At 45.6% G+C, this 23755-nt stretch overlaps 1 protein-coding gene across 1 annotated transcript; it reads left to right on the forward strand.

Moving 5' to 3' along the window:
* The first annotated feature begins 5675 nt into the window (after positions 1 to 5675).
* Positions 5676 to 22617, forward strand: med1 (mediator complex subunit 1). Its single transcript, XM_071392353.1, has 16 exons — positions 5676 to 5991; positions 6782 to 6888; positions 7217 to 7295; positions 7484 to 7538; positions 7828 to 7960; positions 9281 to 9309; positions 9532 to 9603; positions 9699 to 9773; positions 9973 to 10136; positions 12100 to 12211; positions 12421 to 12545; positions 14710 to 14834; positions 16301 to 16502; positions 16843 to 16938; positions 17301 to 17406; positions 17696 to 22617. The coding sequence occupies exons 1-16, from the start codon at positions 5874 to 5876 to the stop codon at positions 21483 to 21485; spliced, it is 5388 nt and encodes a 1795-aa protein (XP_071248454.1). The 5' UTR covers positions 5676 to 5873; the 3' UTR covers positions 21486 to 22617.
* Positions 22618 to 23755: the final 1138 nt, after the last annotated feature.

Consider the following 23755-nt stretch of genomic DNA (forward strand, 5'->3'; position numbering starts at 1 on the left):
TTTGGGTCCCGAGGCAAAACTAGTTGAGAACCACTGCTCGACTGTCACCATCCTTGAAACTAGCGAGAATCAGATAACTAGCTTCCACTTCCACTTTTTTTCAGTTTATAAATTGTTTTCTTAGAGAAACAAAAAACAAATATATTTGTATAAATATTTTCACACAGACAGAGGCCGATCTAGCAGAAAAATGTCCAACTAGCCCTCTTTGCAGTGGTTCCCAACATTTTGTTCAACCGTGGCACACCTTGATGGGATATAAAAATTATGCGGCACACCTAAGATTTCCCTATTAATTTATTTAATCTGATCTGATCTGATCCATACTACAAACCATCTATTTTCTGTGACAAACTTTTTAAAATAGATTAAATAGGGTTTATTTCAAATATTTTCATAGTTCCCTATTCATGATGGTTAATTTGTGTGTACCCCTTTAAGAGCGTCCCACAAATCTGCACCAGAAATAAGAAAATGTAACTAGTAAAATAGGTATTTTGTTTTTACAGTTTGGGCTATAGACGAGTGGTTTTCTGCATTGTAAAGTTACAACCACAGACACAAAGCCATGCTCCGTTTGTTTTTATGGCAGAGGCTGTGGTATAGCTAAGCCAGATCCAAAATTTAAATGCAACATGCAACAATTTTACTAAGTTACAGTTAATTTAAGGAAATCAATGAATTTATATAAATTCATTAGGTCCTATTCTATGGATATCACATGGCTGGTCAGGGGCGCAGCCATGGGTGAGCCTGGGAGGGCATAGGCCCACCCACTGGGGAGTCAGGCCCAGCCAATCAGAATTAATTTCCCTCCACAAAGGGGCTTTATTTTATACAGAAATACTCCTCAGTTTCATCAGCTGTCATCAGCTGGCTGGTCTCAGACGATTCCTCAGGTGAAGAAGCTGGATATGGAGGTCCTGGGCTGGCGTGGTTACACGTGGTCTGCGATTGTTAGGCCAGTTAGATGTACTGCCAAATTCTCTAAAGCGACATTGGAGGCGGTTTATGGTAGAGAAATGAACATTCAATTCTCTGGCAAAAGCTCTGGTGGACATTCCTGCAGTCAGCGTGCCAATTGCATGCTCCTTCAAAACTTGAGACATCTGTGGCATTGTGTAGTGTGACAAAACTGCACATTTTACAGTGGCATTTTATTGTCCCAAATGTATTGTTACAAATGTAACAGCCTGAGCGCACTGGACATTAAACAACGATAGGCCTACAGTTGTAACCATGTGCCATGTAATGTAATATCTGACCAGCACTTGTGCTCCCAAGTCAAAATTCCACGTGCATTCCACAAATCACGTTAGTAAGTGAGTGTTATAAAAAATATAATAGGAAAAGTTTCAAGGCACACCTGAGAGTTCCTCAAGGCACACCAGTTGGGAACCACTACTCAATTGAGAGTGCTGTGCCCTACCGTCCAAAGAAAACACTACATCTTCACGCTTGAAAAAAGTCAAAGACTTGCTCAATTCATTTATCCGTCAATCATTATTTGACCTTTATTTATCCAGATGATTCATATTCTTATTTTCAGAAATGTATGCAAAAAGGTTTGAATTTGGCTCATTGAAAGATTGCTGACCGGCTGCTCAGCTCACACGGGTATACATACGAGTACATAGCAATATATACTATTCTGTACAAAATAAATAAAAGAATACTGAGAACAGTACACCACGTTGTAAATACCTGGGGCTAGAAAAATGATAGGCCTACCACAAACCAAAGACAATAAGATAGAATGGAGATTTCTTAAATTGCTGATGTTACTGCAAAGTCGTGAAAAAGGCATTTCTACAGCTGGAGTATTAACAATAAAACGTCTAAATTTTATCCCCTTGTCTTTGCTCCTCTACAGTATCAAAAACAAACGGCAAGGACGACAACAAACAGGACATTGTCTCAAAATGGCGGTGGATCGCCGACTCCCGTACTGTACCCACTCTGTGCCTGCATGCCCACTTGCCACGCTACTCGGGGGCAGTGATACATTGACTAGGAGGTTTAGGGAGGGCTTACCAACTGTGCCAGCCTTACCCCCTCTACCCATCAGCTCAGAGGGGGTCCCCGCTGGCATGGCAGGGTGAACTACCCCCTGATTGATGGCACGGTTTCAGACCAGTCTGCCCGAGTGGTGCAGCGGCCTGCTCCCCAAGGCCCAGGCCTCCCTTTATCCCGCTGCTGTCTTGGCACCGGGTGCCCATCTCTCCCCTCCCTCTTTCCTCCCCCATCCCCCTGCCAGCCAGCTAGCTCCTGGTGGGCACATCAATTACAAGCACCGCATATCCCCTCCTCCTCAGTCTGTCTGTCTTCTGTCTACTGTCTCGGACTATGCCAATCTGTTCTCTTCTCTGTTATCCTCTCTCTGTGTGCATCTCTTTCTCTCTCTCTCTCGTTGTCTTGTCTTTTCTTTGTCTCTGTTTGCTACAGCCCATTTTCAGTTGTATTTTGCTGTTGCTGATCAGTGTCTAACCATAAATTGCAATATCACAACACTTCATCTCCCCTCACAACACACACACACACACACACACACACACACACACACACACACACACACACACACACACACACACACACACACACACACACACACACACACACACACACACACAGTACTGCACACTCCCTTAAACAGGTTATGATGGCTGGTGGGAAAATCTCTCTAGAGACCCCCCATTGCCGTAGGCTCAGCTGTCCAGCGAGTCTCAGGTGTGTGTGTGTGTTTGTGTGTGTGAGAGAGAGAGAGAGAGAGAGAGAGAGAGAGAGAGAAAGGGAGAGAGAGAGACAGAGAGAGAGAGAGAGAGAGAGAGAGAGAGAGAGAGAGAGAGAGAGAGAGAGAGAGAGAGAGAGAGAGAGAGAGTTGTGAGAGGGGGGCAGGCGGGGGGGGGGGCTCAGATTTTCGGCCTCTGATTATGAAAATCTTAGCCCTCGCTGTTTTTTAATGATTTTTAGGGTTCAATGCTTCAGTTTAATTTCTAAGAAATGTGTTTCTGTTTCAAATATGGCAGTTTGTTAACTAAAAGTAGCAGCAAAACACCTCAAATCTATTGTCTCACAACTATGGTTGTGACTAGATGGAGTACAGCTACAACTTTTCGTAGCGGGTTAGGAGAGCAGTTTAGCCAACCCTAACCCTAGCCCTTTTCCTAACCTTAAACTCAGTCTCCTAACCTGTTACGTTAATTATCCTATCCTGCTGTGTAAGTTATCCCAAACTGTTACGAAAAAGTCCCTTCGGGTCGTAGCTGTATTCAACCTAGTCAGAATCATAATTAATGGAAATTGTAAGAGGGAAAAAAGTTAAGTATAATCATCCAAGATATTTGCTTGCTAAGGTCGCCCTCTGGTGTTCATACATAGTCATTGTTCTGTAGAAAACCTACACTTCTGTTTCACTTGGCTTGTGAGATTTTGGTTGTATTTACATTTCATATAAGGCGATACTTCAGTGACCCTACCGTGTTTTTAGCTTGGTGGCTACTACTTACCTGCCGAATTAGTCCTAGGAGCAATTCGGCTAAACAAGTCTTCCAATCTGGGACTGAAGCACTCCCTCCGCAACTGGATCCTGGACTTCCTGAAGGGCAGGCCCCAGGTGGTAAGGGTAGGAAAAAACACCTCCGCCAAGCTGACCCTCAACACGGGGGCCCGCTTAATCCTCTCCTGTACTTTCTGTTCACCCACGACTGTGTGGCCACGCACGTCTCCAACACCATCAACAAGTTTGCTGACAACACAATGCTGGTAGGCCTGATAACAGACGATGATAAGTCAGCCTACAGCAGCGGTGTCACACTCGTTCCATGGAGGGCCTAGTGTTTGCGAGTTTTTGCTTTCTCCTTTTAATAAAGACCTAGACAACCAGGCGAGGGGAGTTATTAACTAACTAGTGACCTTAATTCATCAATCAAGTACAAGGGAGGAGAGAAAAACCTGCAGATACTCGGCCCCCTGTGGAATGAGTTTGACATGTGGCCTAAAGGGAGGAGGTCAGACACTTAGCAGTGTGGTGCCAGGACCACAACCTCTCCCTCAACAGCGGATCGTGGACTACAGGAAAAAAGAGGGGAGAGCACGCCCCCATCCACATCAACCTGGCTGTTGTGGACCGATCGAGAGCTTCAAGTTCATATCACTAAGTACTTAATGTAACCGATGTGAAATGGCTAGCTAGTTAGCGGTGGTGCGCGCTAATAGCGTGTCAATCGGTGACGTCACTTGCTCTGAGACCTTGAAGTAGTTGTTCCCCTTGCTCTGCAAGGGCCGCGGCTTTTGTGGCGCGATGGGTAACGATGCTTCGTGGGTGTCAGTTGTCAATGTGTGGAGAGTGTCCCTGGTTCGAGAACAGGTAGAGGCGAGGAGAGGGGCGGAAGCTATACTATTACATTAACATGGTCCACACACACCGCACAGTCGTGAAGCGGGCACGGCAGTGCCTCTTCCCCCTCAGGACGCTGAAAAGATCCTCAAAGAGTTAAACAGCTGCAACATCGAGACGAGAGCATCTTGACTGGCTGCATCAACGCTTGCTATAGCAAATGCACCATGTCATCTAGGACCTCTTTATCCGGCGGAGTCAGAGGAAGGCCCGAAAAATGGCCAAAGACTCCAGCAACCATTCAGCGCCTGTTCACTCTGGTATCATCTGGCAAACGGTCCAGAGCGTCAGCTCTCAGAACAACAGGCTCCGAAACAGCTTCTACCCCCAAGACATAAGACTGCTAAATAGTACATTAATGGTACCCAAACTAGCGGTACTGACTCTATCTTGCACTGACCCTACACACACTCACTAGACTATACACACCATATACTGTACACACTCACTCACACACTACACTGAAACTCTCACACAAAAATCCCACACATTCACATTTACAAGCATGTTGCTACACCCGCAATAACGTCTGCTAAATATGTGTATGTGATGGATAAAGTTTGAACACATTTGATTTGATACACATGCATACACACACGTTTATAGTCATCATTTGCGGCTGCTAACCTGTTATTTTATTTTACTCGTATTATTATCATCAATCCTGATGCCTACTATAGTCCCTTTACCCTGCCTTCATGTAAATATCTACCTCAAAAACCTCGTGCCTCTTACATTGATCTGGTACTCCCTGTATATAGCTCCATTCATGTGTAGCCTATCTTATTTTAGTTACTACTTTTTTTTTTTTTTTAAATGTGTTTTTATTTTTAACCCTGCATCGTTGGGAAGGGCTCGTGAGCAAGCATTTCACCGCAAAGTCTGCACCAGTTGTATTCGGCGCATGTGACAAATACAATTTGACGATATAATTTGAACAACGAGACCTCCGACACCGATAGAACAATGAGCCAGATGTTTCACCGGATATATACATCTGAAGCATGTGGTTGGTGTTTCCAAGAAGCCCAATGGCCGGCAGTGGGAGATGGAGCGAGATGGATTTTGACCGATATTCTGCTAAACATTTGATCTCAATACAGTTTTGTGTTCCCAAAAATAAAATATGTTACGAACAGAATGGACTACGTTTTGTAGACTTGACCTTTGCCAACGTTTTTATTCATTTTATTGCGTTGTTTAGGAGTGCAAGGGCTAATTTAGTTATTGCACACGCGCACTTCACAGGGTAGGAGTTCCCTAACGTAAAAACGCAAATACATGCTAGAATGCGCCAATAGGATCTGGCTAGCTAGTGCTTGGCTCTGCCCACCTTCTTATTTGCTCCCGTTCGAAACTACATGCTGTGGTCTATCTTGGGGTTAGTTATAACATCTTTGACAACGACGTCCCACCCACTACGGAAGTCCAGTGCGAAGCGACAGTGTAGCTAGCAAAAAGACGCTAGCTAGTGAAGATGGCGGCGGTTTCTATGCAGGGCTGTAGCCCAAACCCAGCAAGAGAACTTACCCTTTCAACACAATCTGGGGGGAACCAGGCTCTTGTAGATCGGGTAAAAGCTGAAGAAGGGACAGGTGAGTTGTATCATATATGTGCAATCGGAGCTAGTGTGGTTACGCTAGGGTCAGATATTTGTTGTCAGATCAGTCACAACAAGCTGAGAGCATGCTAATGGTAGCTAGGGTATTCGTGAGCTATATTAGCTACATAGCCAGCATTGTAGTTATCATGCTAGCTAGCTACTGTAATACATCATTATGTTTTTCTACGGGCAATTTGTATTTAAATACAGTACTGTTACTGCCAACTATATTAAATGTACCTGGATTAGTTAAGCGGACATTAGCTACCTAGCCACTTTCTTGTACTAGATACGTTGTAGGCAATCAAGTCCAAGCCAGTTGACCTAGTTCGCAACACAACCACCGTCCGAGAGTCATGCATGTATCTGCACCATTCTTATCAATAGTTCATTATGCAGATATAGACTGTCAGGCTTGGCTATTAATCTACCATACCCCCCCCCCCCCCCCCCCAAAGGACTTATTACATAGTCTACTCTAACTTCGATGCAACATTTCTACATTGTGCTGGACCCTCTTGAGAGCGCAATGTAAAAAAACTCAGTGAACTCTCTTGGTATCATCAAAGCTAAGCCTACTCCATCAATTCCACTGTGTTTACGTTTTGTGTAGGACACAATGTCAACAAATGATGTAGTTAGCTATGTAATTAGGATGTTATTAAAACTAGCTGATATTGTTCTCTTGGAATGTCAGTCATTGAACACTAAAGTGCTGTAATTCAAATTGAATGTTGTGTAACTTACAATCTCGCTCCGTTGTGCACCTTGTTTATTCACAGAAGCCGAGAAGCAGAGTCGCGTGAACGCTCTGTTGGAGAGACTCCATGCCAAACACAATGCCTCACGGCCTTGGCAGGAGACCAGCAAGGTGGTGCGCCAGGCTATGGTGAGAAGATGGAGAGCATGTGTGAATGAAATAATAAGAAAAGAGGAAATTATGGAATGCTAAATATATAGAGTTAGGAAAAGAGTGTTAATTGGTTCGGTTGCACACTTTATAGACTATGGAAGATATATTCAGGACATGCATACAGGTGGAAAAAGAGACTCTGGCTCACTGGCATTCTTGCATGCTCTACAATGTGATTAATGGATCTTAAAACCAACGTTTTAGTCAATAGAACTTCATTGGGGTGAACCCAAATATACATACATGAGTTAGAAAATCTTTACTCTCCTCTAATCCTTCCCCCCTCTTGTTTCTTCTGTCACAGGAGAAACGTGGTCAGATGAATGCGGCTGGTCACCAGCTCCTGCTCACCTGTCTAGAGACCCTGCAGAAAGCACTGAAAGGTGAGACCCCGAAGAGAGACTTTGTCTCTATTGATTGATCACTAAGACAACCTGTCCTATTCGTTGAAAGTGTTCCACGGGCACTTCTGCAATTGGATGCCAATAGCAAAATCCCGCCTGTATCTTCAGATTATTGACAGTTGAAAGACAATCTGTTGAGTTTTTACATTTGTCTCTCTCGGCTCTAGTGTCCTCCCTGCCCTCCATGACAGATCGCTTGGAGTCCATCGCTCGACAGAACATGTAAGCTCTTCCTTTCTTCTTGTCTCACTCACTTACTCCTTCTTTCCCTTATATCACCAGGTCACTCATCCACTGATTCCTTATTCATACAATTGATGGCATAACCATGTGTATTTTATTAACTGTGTATATCTGTTGTATAGTACATTCCTGACTGTACAATGGATTTCCAAACTTGGGACAAGAGAGTCATTGATTGAGGAGGACATGGTTAGCCACACTGAGTCTGATTTGCCTCCCTCTCTTTCTCTCTAATCCCACCCCTACCATCCTCGTCCTCTCCCACCAGGCTGGGGTCCCACCTGAGTCCTTCGGGGACAGAATGTTACATCACTTCAGACATGTTCTATGTGGAGGTGCAGCTGGACACGGCTGGTCAGCTGGTGGATGTGAAGGTGGCCCACCACGGAGAGAACCCAGCGGTCAGTACTATCCCCTACCTACAGCACTATTACTCTGTATGTTTATTAGGGCTGTCCCCGCCTGACAAAAAATATTGGTTGATCGAGAGTTGTCCAATTGATTCCTATGCTTAGATTTGTGTGTATTGGGTATATTTTGTGAAATTGTTAGATATTACTGCACTGTCAGAGCTAGAAACACAAGTATTTCGCTACACCCGCAATAACATCTGCTAAACATGTGTATGTGACCAATAAAATTTGATTTGTCTTTTTTTTTAAAGTGTACTTTTCCGTATGGAGACACATCCTGTATGTTTCAATCAAGTCAACCTTATGCACTGAGCTTGTCTGATGCTTTAAGCGTGCTGTTTGGTTAAATAATGAAGACACACGAATGACTAGAGGGAGTCCGACCGCAATTGATTTGATTGTGCCGCCTGACTCAGACTTGCTGCACTGTGTAAAAAAAAATTAATAATAATAAAATAAAAAAAAGACAGTGATTTTAGCACCCGTTGTCTCTCTCGCCTCCCTGCTGCAGCAACCACCACAGAACATCAGTGTGTTTAGCATTGTCCGTGTTGCTGAAGCTGCAACATAATTACAGCCATTTCTGACGGAAAAATTCTGTTACTGAAATGTTTACTGGTTGTGCAGGAGATAAAGGGGAAGTCAGATGTGTGGAATAAATTTGACTCGTTGTGGGAAAAAACTGGAGATCAAGAAAAATAAGGTTTTGAGCAAGCGCTGCATGCATATTAGGCCTATGTGTGCCAAACAGTTTTTTTTGTAAAGCCTTTATTACAGCAAAGACTAAAAACCATCGCATTCATTCGTGAATGCATTTTCCCGAAATGGAACAGTTTAGGCCTATTGATTGTTTATACAAATTTTGCAATGGTCATTTCATCTTGAAACTTGGCAAACACAGACAGATATGTACATAGTCTTATACTCTTAACTTTTTTACATTTTTTAATTGACAAGTTAATTGACACGAGAGAACTCGAGAAAATCGCATCTCTACAGAGAGAAGTGACTACAATGAATGGCCAAATTACTTCCGGACCAAAAAAAAGGTCCGCCCGTGGAGCTCCTCCTCACCACTCCATAGTCGCAGAATTAAATCATTAGAACATAATTCAACAATATCCAGTAATGTATTGAACTGATAGTTTTGCTTAAGAAGTCTTACGCAGATAAGTTGCCTGTAAGAAGCTTCAGATCTGACGCAACGGCATGTGTGCGACACGCTTTAACTATAAAATAAGTGATATACGGTAAATATGTTATCCAAGTATTTCTTTTTATATTCATAATTTTTTTTATTCTTTACAGAGCTGTCCGGAGCTGATTCAACACCTGAGGTGAGATTTTAGATAAAATAAATAATAGAAACATAAATATTATTTAATTATTATATAAAAAAAATATTTAAAGAATGTAAAATACTTGTCGATAAAGTGCTTTTCATTCATGGGGGTCAATGCTTTGAAAATTCAGTTAGACATTTTAGCGGTTCATTTTTTTCTCTCATTTCATTCTAATCATGACATCTTGGTTGTCATTTTTTCCCAACCTCTCTAAAGGGATAAGAACTTTGAAGAGTTCTCCAAACATCTTAAGGGCCTAGTCAACCTGTACAAGCTTCCTGGAGACAAGTGAGTTGCTATTGGAGCACTATAAGTGGTTGTGGAATTGAATTACATCAAATGCTGTTATACTTCATTTTTATCTTTATTGCGGTTCCCACCAGTAAGCTGAAAACAAAGATGTACCTGGCACTTCAATCCCTCGAGCTGGATCTTACCAAGATGATGCACATGTTCAGGTATGTACGCATTGCAGTTTGACTAGGTGTATCTCAAAACCTCCCTTTTTACAATGCCCCTGATGTGGCAAATCTAAAGAACATTTCTCCCTCCGTAAAAAAAAACAATGTCCCAGAAGAGCTTTTTGAGTGGTTTCCCCTTTGAGAAAAATATGTTCCTGTCAGAATGAATTCTCACTATTGTGTGTGTGTGTTGCAGGTTAGCCACCAACGCTAACACGGTCGAGACCATCCTTCATGGGAGCGTGGGCCTGCTGACAGCCAGGAGCGGCGGCCATCTTGTCTCCCTCCAGTGCTACGTGTCCCCGTACGATGTGTTCGAGGAAAGGACAGGCTCGCAGCTCAACTTCACCGACACAAATGGTGAGGGGACGAAGGAAGTTTGCCACAGTGCTGCCCAGAAAGCAAATACAGTGCTTTCCGCTCGTTGAGGCTAATCCTAAATAGAGATGAACACATATATTCGTGATTCAACCATGGTTTAATAAATAAAAATTGTTGAAAAGATATACAGTTGAAGTCGGACGTTTACATACACAGGTTGGAGTCATTAAATCTCGTTTTTCAACCACTCAAATTTCTTAATAACAAACTATAGTTTTGGCAAGTCGGTTAGGACATCTACTTTGTGCATGACACAAGTAATTTTTTCAACAATTGTTTACAGACAGATTATTTTACTTACTTTACTTGTATCACAATTCCAGTGGGTCAGACGTTTACATATACTAAGTTGACTGTGCCTTTAAACAGCTTGGAAAATTCCAGAAAATGATGTCATGGCTTTAGAAGCTTCTGATAGGCTAATTGACATAATTTGGGTCAATTGGAGGTGTACCTGTGGATGTATTTCAAGGCCTACCTTCAAACTCTGTGCCTCTTTGCTTGACATCATGGGAAAATCAAAAGAAATCAGCCAAGACCTCAGAAAATAAATTGTAGAGCTTCACAAGTCTGGTTCATCCTTGGGAGCAATTTCCAAACGCCTGAAGGTACCACGTTCATCTGTACAAACAATAGTACGCAAGTATAAACACCATGGGACCACGCAGCCGTCATACCGCTCAGGAAGGAGATGCGTTCTGTCTCCTAGAAATGAACGTACTTTTGTGCGAAAAGTGCAAATCAATCCCAGAACAACAGCACAGACCTTGTAAAGATGCTGGAGGAAACAGGTACAAAAGTATCTATATCCACAGTAAAATGAGTCCTATATCGACATAACCTGCCAGGCCGCTCAGCAAGGAAGAAGCCACTGCTCCAAAACCGCCATAAAAAAGCCAGACTACGGTTTGCAACTGCACATGGGGACAAAGATTGTACTTTTTGGAAAATGTCCTCTGGTCTGATGAAACAAAATAGAACTGTTTGGCCATAATGACCATCGTTATATTTGGAGGAAAAAGGGGGAGGCTTGCAAGCCGAAGAACACCATCCCAACCGAGAAGCACGGGGGTGGCAGCAACATGTTGTGGGGGTGCTTTGCTGCAGGAGGGACTGGTGCATTTCACAAAATAGATGCCAACATGAGGTCGGAAAATTATGTGGATATATTGACGCAACATCTCAAGACATCAGTCAGGAAGTTAAAGCTTGGTCGCAAATGGGTCTTCCAAATGGACAATGACCCCAAGCATACTTCCAAAGTTGTGACAAAATGGCTTAAGGACAACAAAGTCAAGCTATTGGAGTGGCCATCACAAAGCCCTGACCTCAAACCCATAGAAAATTTGTGGGCAGAGCTGAAAAAGCGTGTGTGAGCAAGGAGGCCTACAAACCTGACTCGGTTACACCAGCTCTGTCAGGAGGAATGGGCCAAAATTCATCCAACTTATTGTGGGAAGCTTGTGGAAGGCTATCCGAAACGTTTGACCCCAGTTAAACCATTTAAAGGCAATGCTACCAAATACTAATTGAGTGTATGTAAACTTCTGACCCACTGGGAATGTGATGAAATAAATACAATCTGAAATAAATCATTCTCTACTATTATTCTGACATTTCACATTCTTAAAGTAAAGTGGTGATCTTAGCTGACCTAAGACAGGGAATTTTTTACTAGGATTAAATGTCAGGAATTGAGAAACTGAGTTTAAATGTATTTGGCTAAGGTGTATGTAAACTTCCGACTTCAACGGTAGGTTGGCAAGCAATACACCTGGTAACTTATAATCGTCTAATTTGTTTGGCTGGATTTGCTGACTTGGCTTAAACCGTAGAGGATTTTGGAACTAGACTAGAAATTAAATAACCAAATGATCCTCCTTTGGCCATCTTTCTCCATCTGTGCATGTCTTCACATGGCCCTACTTTAACTCCTGTACAGTCCCTCGCTCTCTGGGTGTGAGTGTTTCTGTGACGGTGGAGGGGACCTCGTCAATCTACAAGCTACCCATCGCCCCCCTCATCACGGGATCTCACCCAGTGGACAACAAGGGGTAAGACCTCTTCCAAATTTCAGACATTCAATTTAAGTTCCAGTTCCAGAGCAAAGATTTAGGTGGGCATTAAATATATTTTTGGGGTGAATAAAATACATCAGATACTTTTATAAATAGTTCATAATAAATGGGTAATAAGTAGTTATTTCATTGTGGGGAAATACATGTATAATGTTGAGATTGTGTGTCTCCTTTCTCTGTTGCAGAACCCCCTCCTTCTCGTCTGTGACCAACTCCAACTGTGTGGACCTTCCTGCTTCTTTCTTCCTCAAGATGAACCTGCCCATGCCCTTCTCCCTCTCCTTCATCCAGAGGATGGGCAATGCTACAGGTGGGTGGTCTCAGACGTGTGTATGTGTTTTGGTGTGTGTGTGTGTGTGTGTGTGTGTGTGTGTGTGTGTGTGTGTGTGTGTGTGTGTGTGTGTGTGTGTGTGTGTGTGTGTGGACTAGGGTTGGGCGGTATCCAGATTTTCAAGCCATCATATCGTTTCTGTAACATACCCAAAGTATAAGATATTACCGAATGTGCGCACAAGGGGTGTTATAAAAATAAAATAAGTGCAAAACGATTTAGGTAACAGGGATCTTGATCCAGGAGGGGGTTTGCATGTATCTGTTCTAACCAAGAAGCTTGATCTTGACATCTAGCCACTTAGCTAGCAAGTTAGCAAACCAAACGCATAGCTGGAGGCCTGAGCTGGATGTACAGTGCCTTCAAAAAGTATTCACACCCCTTGACGTATTCCACATCTTGTTGTGTTACAGCCTGAATTCAAAATGGATTATCTACACACAAATACCCCATAATGACAAAGTGAAAACATGTATTTTGAAATTTACAAATAAATATTCACACCTCTGAGTCAAAAATAGAGTCACCTTTTGGCAGTGATTACAGCTGTGAGTCTTTCTGGGTAAGTCTGTGCGAGCTTTGCACACCTGGATTGTACAACATCTGCATTTTATTATTATCAAAATTCTTCAACCTCTGTCAAGTTGGATGTTGATCATTGCTAGACAACCATTTTCAGGTCTTGCCATAGTTTTTCAAGCAGATTTAAGTCAAAATCTCGGGAACGTTCACAGTCTTCTTGGTAAGTAAGCTACTCTAGTGTAGATTTGGCCTTGTGTTTTAGGTTATTGTCTTGCTGAAAGGGGAATTCATATCGCAGTGTCTGATGGAAAGCAGACTGAACCAGGTTTTCCTCTAGGTTTTTGCCTGTGCTTAGTTCCGTTCCGTTTTATTTTTATCATGAAAAACTCCCCATACCTTAATGATTACAAGCATACCCATGTCATGATGTAGCCACCACTATGCTTAAAAATATGGAGAGTGGTACTCAGTAATGTGTTGTATTGGATTTCCCCCAAGCATAACATTTTGTATTCAGGACAAAACGTGAATTGCTTTGCCACTTTTTTGCAGTATTACTTTAGTCCCTTGTTGCAAAAATGGGGCATGTTTTGAAATATGTGTATTCTGTACAGGCTTCATTCTTTTCACTCTGTCAATTAGGTTAGTATTGTGGACTAACTAGAATGTTGTTGATCCATCCTCAGTTTTCTCCTATCGCAGCCATTAAACTCTGCAACTGTTTTAAAGTCACCATTGGCCTCATGGTGAAACCTCTGTGTTGTTTCCTTCCTCTCTGGCAACTGAGTTAGGAAGAATGCCTATCTTTGTAGTGACTAGGTGTATTGTTACACCATCCAAAGTATAATTAATAACTTCACCATGCTCAAAGGGATATTCAATGTCTTCTTTTTTCTTTTTTTACCCACCTGGTCTTTGTGGTTGAATCTGTTTGAAATGCACTGCTCGATTGAGGGACCTTACAGATAACTGTATGTGTAGGGTACAGAAATGAGGTAGTCATTCAAAAAGTCATGTTAAACACTATTATTGCACACATGCAACTTATTATGTGACTTGTTAAGCAGATTTTGACTCCTCATCTTATTTAGGCTTGCCATAACAAAGGGGTTGAATACTTATTGACTCAAGACATTTCAGCTTTAAAATGTTTTATTAATTTGTAAACATTTCAAGAAACATAATTCCATTTTGACATTATGGGATATTGTGTGTAGGCCAGTGACAAAACAAATCTACATTTTAATCCATTTTATATTCAGGCTGTAACACAACAAAATGTGGACTAAGTCAAGGGGTGTGTACTTGCTAAGACAAATCTTAGATTTATTATACTTACCTTATAGTTAGTTATAAGCAGTGGGGTAGCACGCACCCCCTTAAAAAAATTATGTTGAAACAGTATTGAAAATCATACATTTATACATGTATTTATACATATATTTCGAAATACCCCTATAATTGGTATATCGCCCAAGTCTAGTGTGGTGTATCTATGGGTTTGTACGTTTTGCATTGGTTGCTTTTTGTTTTCGCCCCTGTGTAAAAGTGTGTAGATGTGGGTGTTTGGGCACATGTCTGTGTGTGTCGGTTAACCCCCCCCCCCCCCCCCTCCTACCAGGGATTCCTGTGTTTGAGACGCCCCCCACCCTGTCGCCCCTCTACGAGCTCATCGTCCAGAGTCAACTCCAGGAGGAGGGGGGGAACCCCCTGACCACCCCCACACACGCCATGCGCTTCTACGCTGTGAGTAGCCTCCTCTCACTCCCCTCTTAGACCTGCTTCCTAGGCCCTTGTGTAGATCTGAAGGTGTTGGAAAGGTGTGTGTGTGTGTGTGTGTGTGTGGAAGAAATATGATGAGAGCGCCACTTTCCCCTCAGACAGGCTAGGTGAAATATGAACTGTTGCTTACATCTATCCGCTCTCCTCAGATCGACTACAGAAGTGCAACGAAGGGCGATTTTTTTTATTTTTTATTTTTTTTGTTGGTTAATTTTAATTTCAATCGTCAGATAACGTCAAGCGCTCCGTCACGTTGGCACGAGAGTGCACAACTGCTTCTTGAGGGCTGCAGTGTGTGGCGCTGCTTTTCTTGTCGTCCCGATCCTCAGTGTGACCTGTGAATGTCAAGTGATTGGCCGGAAAGCCTCAGGTGTGACTCGGTCAAGTGAAAAGAAGAGCCTGTATGAACGGGTTGTGAGCCACACATACCTCTTCATACCTCTTCTATTTGAAGTGGGGGTAAAAAACGGACTATCAATCTTTTTAATTTGGCTCAAACACAAAGGGCTTACCAGTATATTGAAATTCGGTCGTTTTAAACACTGAATTAATTCTGTCTCTGGAGAAAAAAAACGAAACAAGGCTCTTCCATAGAGTTCGAGGGCTCGTCTTTTGTATTTGTCCTATTATGGCGTCTGTGAGAGCACGGGCAGTGCCATAGAGCCCGACAGTGGCGGTGTCATGATACACAAGCATTTCGCTACGCCCGCAATAACATCTGCTAAATATGTGTATGTGACCAATACAATTAAGTTTGATTTGATACCCATTAAACCTAGCGGTCAAACGGGTAAATGGTTCCAATCGTTTTTCCAACATTCATTTTTCCAATAGGGGATTTTAGAAACACTTAAAATAAGGTCTCTGTCACCTTGTCTGAGAGAGATGGTTATCAAAACGTCACGTCAGGGTAAGTCTACACGGAACACAGCCCTTAATTGAAGTGTTTCTAAAATCCCCTATAGGAAAAATGAATGGTGGAAAAACGTTTGGAACCGTTTCCCTGTTTGACCACTAAACGTTATGGGTATTATGACTCATACTGTGGTACTCTGAGGCCATCTCCATTTAGAAGTAGTACATTTTCTTCTTCTTTCGGGTTCTAGCTAATATTGGTGACTTACCGCCACTTGCAGTGCAAGAGATCTGAACCATATCTTGTCATTAATTTACTGTGGCCACTAGATGGCGGTGATGTAGCGTAAAGCCATTAACAAACCATGCAACCAAATTTTATGAAGACAATGCTCTTATCATTGGCTGATCGCTCCCAACCATAGGAACCCCCACCTAGTTGAGTACTTTAAAATAGTGGGAGCCCTCAGTGGCAGCGTCCATGCAAAAAACAGTTACATCCGTGATGAGTCCTCTATTGGCTCTCCATCTTACCTCAGTTTTTTTCCCTTCCCTTCTCCTCTCCCTCTGCTCAGTCGTTGCCCGACCAGCAGCACTGCTACTTCCTGAATGGCGACGCCCCGGTGCAGGACGGGCACTCGCTGCAGGGGACGCTGGTGTCCAAGATCCCCTTCCGCCACCCAGCCCAGGTGCCCGCCCTACTGGATGTTATCAGGCACCAGGCGGCCGCCAACACGCTGATTGGCAGCTGCGTCAAGCGCACCTTCATCAAGGATGGTGCGTAGTGGTGGTGGTGGTGGTGGTTGTTGACCAACTGGAACAGGGAGGGGCCTGCACTTGTTCAATAAGAACTGCTAACTAATGAACACAACTGGTCCTGGAGATCTGCAGTGTACAGGGCTGTTCCATCTCAACCGAAATACAAAATCATTTTCATATTGTTACTTTAGTCAACATAATACAGTACATGCACAATGCATTGTTTGAGCTGTCCTTACTGATGCTGATAAAAAAAAATGGAAGCATTCAACCCACAAAAACAGAAATTGTAGTTGACATGAGATGGAATCTTGCGCTATTGAGTGATGTAATATCCTGTTGTGTCATCCCCCTCCAGACACTCCAGGACTGCTACAGTTTGAGGTGTGTCCTCTGACCGACTCCAGCTTCAGCGTCTCCTTCCAGCACCCTGTTAACGAGTCCCTAGTCTGTGGTGAGGACATACACTGACATTACCATGGAATTAAATAGAACATAATTGAATGTATCCCTATGGACATTACTGCTGTTTCAGTCCGCCAGTCCTCTAACCGGCCCTGTGACTTTCACAACAGAATTGACTTTAGATCTACTCCGGCCCTGTTGGTCTGGCATTTTCACTCACTCTTGACTACGGAAGAAAATGAATGTGCTTCTTTGCGAACTCCAGCTCTTTTACATTGGCGTTGAACCTAAAACATTGATAACATTTGCACTGTCCTTGTCAAATAAACTCTCTCGAACTTCTCCGTCTGTCTCCTCTCACTCTCCGTCTGTCTCTCCTCTCCACCACCTCCTTCTCTCTCCCTCTTGCAGTGGTTATGGAGGTGATTGACTCCAGGCAGGTGTCCTGTAAGCTGTACAAAGGCCTATCCGATGCCTTGATCTGCACTGACGATTTTATCACCAAAGTGGTCCAGAGGTGAGCGGCCATTTTCTCTGTTTCAAGTGTCCTTCACGCAATCTGTTTTATGTTCTAGTAGATGCTTCTCAGCCTTTCTTGTTGTTAGCCCACTGCAAAGAAACCAACCCAAATGGTTTCATTCAATATGCTTTATTCAACAAAATACAATAATTTTGAGGACATGTGACCTTCAGTAGAAAATAATTGGATGTTAAAATAAGTAAACGTCAGATAAATGACAATGAAAAAAAAATAAAAATAAATAAATTAATGTCCGCCCCATCCCCATTCGGATCCCTTTCCTCAGGTGCATGTCCATCCCTGTCACCATGCGGGCCATCCGGCGGAAAGCGGAGACCATCCAGGCAGACACACCAGCCCTCTCCCTGATTGCCGAGACGGTGGAGATCATGGTGAAAAAGAACTTACCCCCTGCTGGAAGCCCCGGGTACGGCATGGGCACAGGGGTTGACCCCACCAACCCCATGGGGCTCCCGGGTGTCGGTGGAGGCAACACTCCCACCGGGAACAGCGGGGGAGGTAACTTTGCCGGCCCAATCACATCTCTGTTCGGGATAAGTCGCAGCCAAAGCCAGGGGGGAGAGTGTACACCCCAGGGTGGGGCGGCTGGACAGCAACAGCAGCAGCAGGGGGGTCAATCAGGGGACGACTTCAGCAAAGTGACCCAGAATCCCATTCTGACCAGCTTGCTGCAGATCACGGGCGCTGTGGGCACTAGCCCCACTCCCCAGAACAGCTCTTCTGGATCGCAACCCCACCAGACTCCGCCTCCCACATCCTCCCCTGCCACCAACACCAAAAACCACCCCATGTTAATGAACCTGCTGAAAGACAACCCCGCCCAGGACTTTGCTGCCCTCTATGGCTCGAGTCCCCTAGAGAGGCAAAACTCTTCCTCTGGGTCGCCACGCACTGATGGCATGGGTGGCACCTGCCCCGGAGGTGGCACCAAGGGCAAGAAGAAGCGTCCCAGAGGGATGGAGAAGGGTGGGGTGCCTGGGGCAGGAGGAGGGGGGATGGGAGGGATGAACAAGCAGCAGTCGGGGTCCATGCAGCCTCACCACCATCAGCACCAGCCCACCGAGGATGACTTCCACCGCGAGCTCTTCTCCATGGACGTGGACGCCTCCCAGAATCCCATCTTCGACGTCAACCTGCCCGGCGATGGCTTGGACACGCCCCACAGCATCACCCCGGCGCCCAGTCAGTGCGGGACCCCGCCTTCCGGCGCCGGAGTGTCCTACCACTCGCAGTCACATGTCCAGTCCCAGCAACAGCAGCAACCGCCTCCGGGATCATCCTTGCCTCGCATGGTACGCCTATCGAGCTCCGACAGCATCGGCGCGGACATAAACGAGATCTTGTCGGACTTACCCGAGCAGACGGGTAAAGGCGGCAGCGGATCGCACGGGCAGCACCACCTGGGCAGCGGGGAGGACGGGGGCCCCTTGGGCACCCCGCACCGGGACTCGTCCAGCTCGGGACAGGGCAGCGCCGTGTTCGAGGCGGACATCTTCAACACCAACAGCAACGAGAACCCCTTCACGAACGCCGCCGACCTGATCGCCGAGGCGACCGCCACCACCCCTACTAGCGACTCCTCGTCCACCAACTTCTTCCCCGACACGGTGGACTTCAACCCCGAGCTGCTGACCTCCAGCCACGGCTTCCCCCAGGCCTACTTCGACGACAGCTCACCCAGCGCCGATGGAGACCTAGACCTGGTCAAAGGCTTCGGTGGGAGCAGCCAGCAGAACACGCCGTCCGGCACCCCCCAGAACCCCACCCCGCACGGCCAGAGCACCCCCGACCCCTCCCTCAAGGACCCCTTCGACATATCAGGCATAGTGTTCGGGGGCAGCGGCGGAGGGGGCAAGCCACTGCTGGGTCAGGCCCTGGATCTAGGGGACTCGCACTCGTCCCACATGGGGGGAGGCCAGAGCCCTCTCATGATGGCCATGGGAGGGGGGAGCAGTGACTTCAAGAGCGGCGAGGCCAAAGCCAAACAGCAGCAGCAGGGACTTCTGAGGACAAAGGATGACAATGGGGGCGGGAGTGGGCGCAGCTCAGGGATGGGGATGACCGGCAGCAGCTCCACTGAGGGGAAGCAGGTGAAGCGAAGCCGCACCCCCTCGAGCGAGGGCAAGTCCAAAGACAAGCCCCCCAAACGCAAAAAGCTCGAACCCGACGGGAAGTCCCCATCTCACAGCACAGGGGGGCGACCCTACACCCCACCCAGCGGAGGCTCGGGATCTGGAGGCAGCATTGGCGGAGGATCCAAGTCTCCCGGTAGCTCCGGGCGGTCGCAAACCCCACCAGGAGGTGCCACACCACCTATCCCTAAGATCACCATTCAGATTCCCAAAGGAACACTGTCTGGTGGGAAAACCTCGTCCCATGGCGGGTACACCTCAAGCAGTTCGGCTGGTGGTGGCACTGGGGGTGCAGGCAGCACTAGCGGAAGCAAGAGCCATCATTCCCACTCCTCGTCTTCCTCAGGCAAGATCAAGAGTAAGGAGGGCACCCTGGGCCAAGGCATCAGCTCCAAGCCTGGGAGCGTGGGAGGAGGTGTTGGAGGTGGACCCCCCCAGATGAAGAGCTCTTCTCAGGGAATGGGTGTGGGGAAGCCAGGCTCTTCTCCCATCACCAAACATGGACTCTCCGGGTCGGGAAGCAGTGGTGGCGGGGTTGGAAGTGGGAACAAGATGAAGCCGCAGGGGGGCAAGCCTCCCGGGTCCCTCATGAACCCCAACATCAAGCCCAACATTTCCCCCTCCCACTCTCGCCCCAGTGGCTCTGACAAGCTCTCTTCCACCATGAAGATGCAGCAGTCGCAAGTCCCCGGAACTCCGCCGTCCTCCAAGGCCAAGTCCCCCATGGGCTCAGGGGGCGGCGGCTTGGTAGGGTCCAAGTCGTCCTCCGGCGGGGGGATGGGCTCCCAGAAGCAGCTGGGCGGTGGTGGTTCCTCTTCCGGCTCCTCGTCTTCCACCTCCTCCTCCAGCTCCTCTTCCTCTGGCTCCATGCCATTTTCCGGAGGCTCCCAGTCTCAGTATGGCTCTAGTGGAGGCGGAGGGGGTGGTTGTGGTGGCGGACAAGGGAACAACGCGAACAACCCCAACGCCAAAGGAAAGTCCCCGAGCCGCAACAAGAAGCCCTCGCTGACCGCCGTCATAGACAAGCTGAAGAGCGTCGGCGGGGGAGGGGGTCCTGAAGATGAGGGCGAACCGCCTGTTGGTGGCAGCGGTGGTACTGGTGGAGGCGGACCAGGGGGCGGACCACCAAACCTCGGCCCCTCTAAGCACGGAATGTCGTCTCAAGGCGGGGAGTACCCGATCAAACGAGATAAGTCTGAGAAAGAGGGCAAGTCCAAAGTGTCTGTGTCGGTGGGCGCCAGCGGGGACAAGAAGCTCATAGATCCCAAAACTGGAGGCGTGAGCAGCACGGGCGTGGCCAAGATCATTATCAGCAAGCCGGACGGCGGCTCACCCAGCATCAAGGCCAAGGTGACTCTGCAGAAGCCCGGAGAGAGCTCGGGGGAATCCATGCGCCCCCAGCTTTCCGGTCTCAAAGCCTCACCCCTGTTCAGCGGCTCCACGCCCAAGCACGACCGCTCTTCCCCCAGCCACAGCCGCTCGCCGGGCTACACGCCGCTCAACCACGACAGCGAGAGCGAGTCAGGCAGCAGCTCTGTGGCAGAGAAGTCCCACCAGAACAGCCCTAGCTCGGACGACGACCAGGCCATGAGGCCCGTGCCCCCGCAGGACTACATGAGCTCCATGCCGCTCAGCTCCGGGGAGAAGCACAAGAAGCACAAGAAGGAGAAGAAGAAGCAGAAGGAGAGGGAACGTGAGAGGGACAAAGATAGAGAGAGGGAGAAGAAGAAGTCGTCGTCTATGTCAACTGGGAACGTATCGCACGGTCCCATGAAGGCTGACAGCTGGTCACGGTCACCCATTTTGGCCTCGGATACGTCTCTCTCTATGATGGGCTCGGACCGTCCCTCCCGCCCCAGTCCTGTCTACATGCGGAATGAGGACGATGACCTCATGGACTCGGCCCTCACTGGCAACCTATAACCCTTTCAATAGACACACATTTGATTTGGATTTTAAAGGCCAGCCTGTAACTTTCATTTCCAATCAAAAGTCACGCCCCTGAAGGTTTAAAGAGACAGACCAATAATTTGAAGATTGCTGGTTCAAATCCCGGGCCAGGCAATGAAAAGTGGGAGATTCGCATTCAGATTGCTGTACAGATTCCAGGTGTACCATCTTCTGCCGTTGCGCCCTTGTGCAAGCAAGGCTCTTTATCCATAAATAGCACGAGTATTGCTAGTGGCAGCACTTTTGACATGAAATGAGAACTTACAGAATGTGCCTTTTCATAATCTTGACTGCAACTCTTCCCTTGGTGTCCATGCCATATTTGCAAAGACTGGCAGCAGTCTAGCAGTAGGCCATTTATCAAGCAGATCTTTGAAACACGGTCTGAAGCTCTACCAGTGTACCTGTTTTTGTTGTTGTTGTGTGTGTCTTTTTTTTAACGTATCAGTATATGTCCAAGAATGACAAATACAGCAGGATTCAACTTTGAAATCCAAGTGTGTTCTACAGCCATATTGTTACCTTGACCTAGACATGGAGATGCCAATTTCTACTGTGATGTGGGTGGAGGGTGAGGCATTTTGGAATTAAAGGGATAGTTCACCCATCACCTAATTTGGGTGAACTATCCCTTTAAGAAAGTCCACACGTACCCAACGGCACATGGTATCTGTTTCAGTCTGCACTGCAGAGTCTGTATGGTTTATTTGAGCTACGATGTCGGTTGTATTTTAAGTTAGAATATATTTTAGATTCATTATTTACTCTAGCAGCACCAAACATAGAAGATTGCAGCTCTGTTTTTGATTGGGTACGGGGGGGGGGGGGGGAGTTTAAAAAGAGTTAAGACTGTAGAATTGCACCATGTTTTAAAAAGAAAAAATAACAACATGTAAAAAAATATATATATTTTAAATATTTTGTTTTTCAAAGTATCATTTGGCAAGGGTTGTAACATCTTATTGTGTGTTTAAATGCCTTAAATGTGGATTCAGAAGATTGTGAATTTTAGATTTTGATACCTCTTTTAACATGTAATGGGCAGGTTAGTGTTGAGCTGTAGAACCTTTTTTGCAGAGCTTAAAATAAATATTTCAATGCTGAATGATTTCTCTCCTCTGTGTACACCTTTTCATATTTGTTTCGAGTTAACTATTAGTCGACTAGCTCCAGGCTTAATATTTTATAGAATTGAGTTATCGATCCATAATCTTGTTTAATCACAAATAACGCCTCTGTTCGATTACTGAGCAGTCAGTGCGGTTACTAGTAAGTTATATATAAGAACAAAGTGTTAATACAATGTAAGTAGTGCCATTACAGCGTTACTACACAGGTAACAACATATTTTAGACACTTTCTTCTGAAATAATCATTGAAATTACGATTGAACAGCTTTCCAAATCCCAGACTGTAGCTTTAAGGATTTCTAGAGGGCACACCGGGGGGGCACTGCAGTTGCATCAATCTCCTGCAGATGTCAGCAGCGAGTCATGCTGCAAAATCCTCATAACCATATAATAACCATGAAACAAATATTTCCCTGCAGGATGGAATTCCTGTGGTTATGATTAGAGGGTAAAAATAAATTCCATGACTTTATTCACTATTCTATTAGCAAAAATACAAGGAGTTGAAAATATTGGGGACCAAGGCAATAATACACATTCTAATGAGTGAACCAGAACATGTTTAGTGATTAGTATGCAAATAAATGTGATTGGTTGACCTTGTACTGAACACTACATACAACTTATACTGAACAAAAATATAAACGCAACATGTAAAGTGTGTTGGTCCCATGTTTCTTGAGCTGAAATAAAACATCCCAGGAATTTCCCTTAAGCAAAAAACATGCTTATTTCTCTCTAATTTTGGGGGGAAATTTGTTTACAACCCTGTTAGTGAGCATTTATCCTTTGCCAAGATAATCCATCCACCTGACAAATGTGGCATATCAATAATCTGATTAAACAGCATGATCATTACAAAGGTGCACCTTGTGCTGTGGACAATAAAAGGCCACTCTAAAATGTGCAGTTTGGTCACACAACACAATGCCACAGATGTCTCAAGTTTTGAGGGAGCATGGAATTGGCATGCTGACTACAGAAGTGTCCACCAGAGCTGTTACCAGAGAATTTAATGTTAATTTCTCTACCATGAGATGGTAGTACGTCCAACCGGCCTCACAACAGCAGACCACGTGCAACCACGCCAGCCCAGGACCTCCACATCCGGCT

This window comes from Salvelinus alpinus, chromosome 3 (assembly GCF_045679555.1).
Source record: "Salvelinus alpinus chromosome 3, SLU_Salpinus.1, whole genome shotgun sequence".
Taxonomy (NCBI): Eukaryota; Metazoa; Chordata; class Actinopteri; order Salmoniformes; family Salmonidae; genus Salvelinus; species Salvelinus alpinus.

Coding starts and splice junctions, on each gene's coding strand:
- med1 (XM_071392353.1), top strand. CDS start 5,874: ATGGCGGCGGTTTCTATGCAGGGCTGTAGCCCAAACCCAGCAAGAGAA. Junction 5,992..6,781: donor AAAAGCTGAAGAAGGGACAG/GTGAGTTGTATC, acceptor GTTTATTCACAG/AAGCCGAGAAGCAGAGTCGC. Junction 16,503..16,842: donor GCGCACCTTCATCAAGGATG/GTGCGTAGTGGT, acceptor ATCCCCCTCCAG/ACACTCCAGGACTGCTACAG.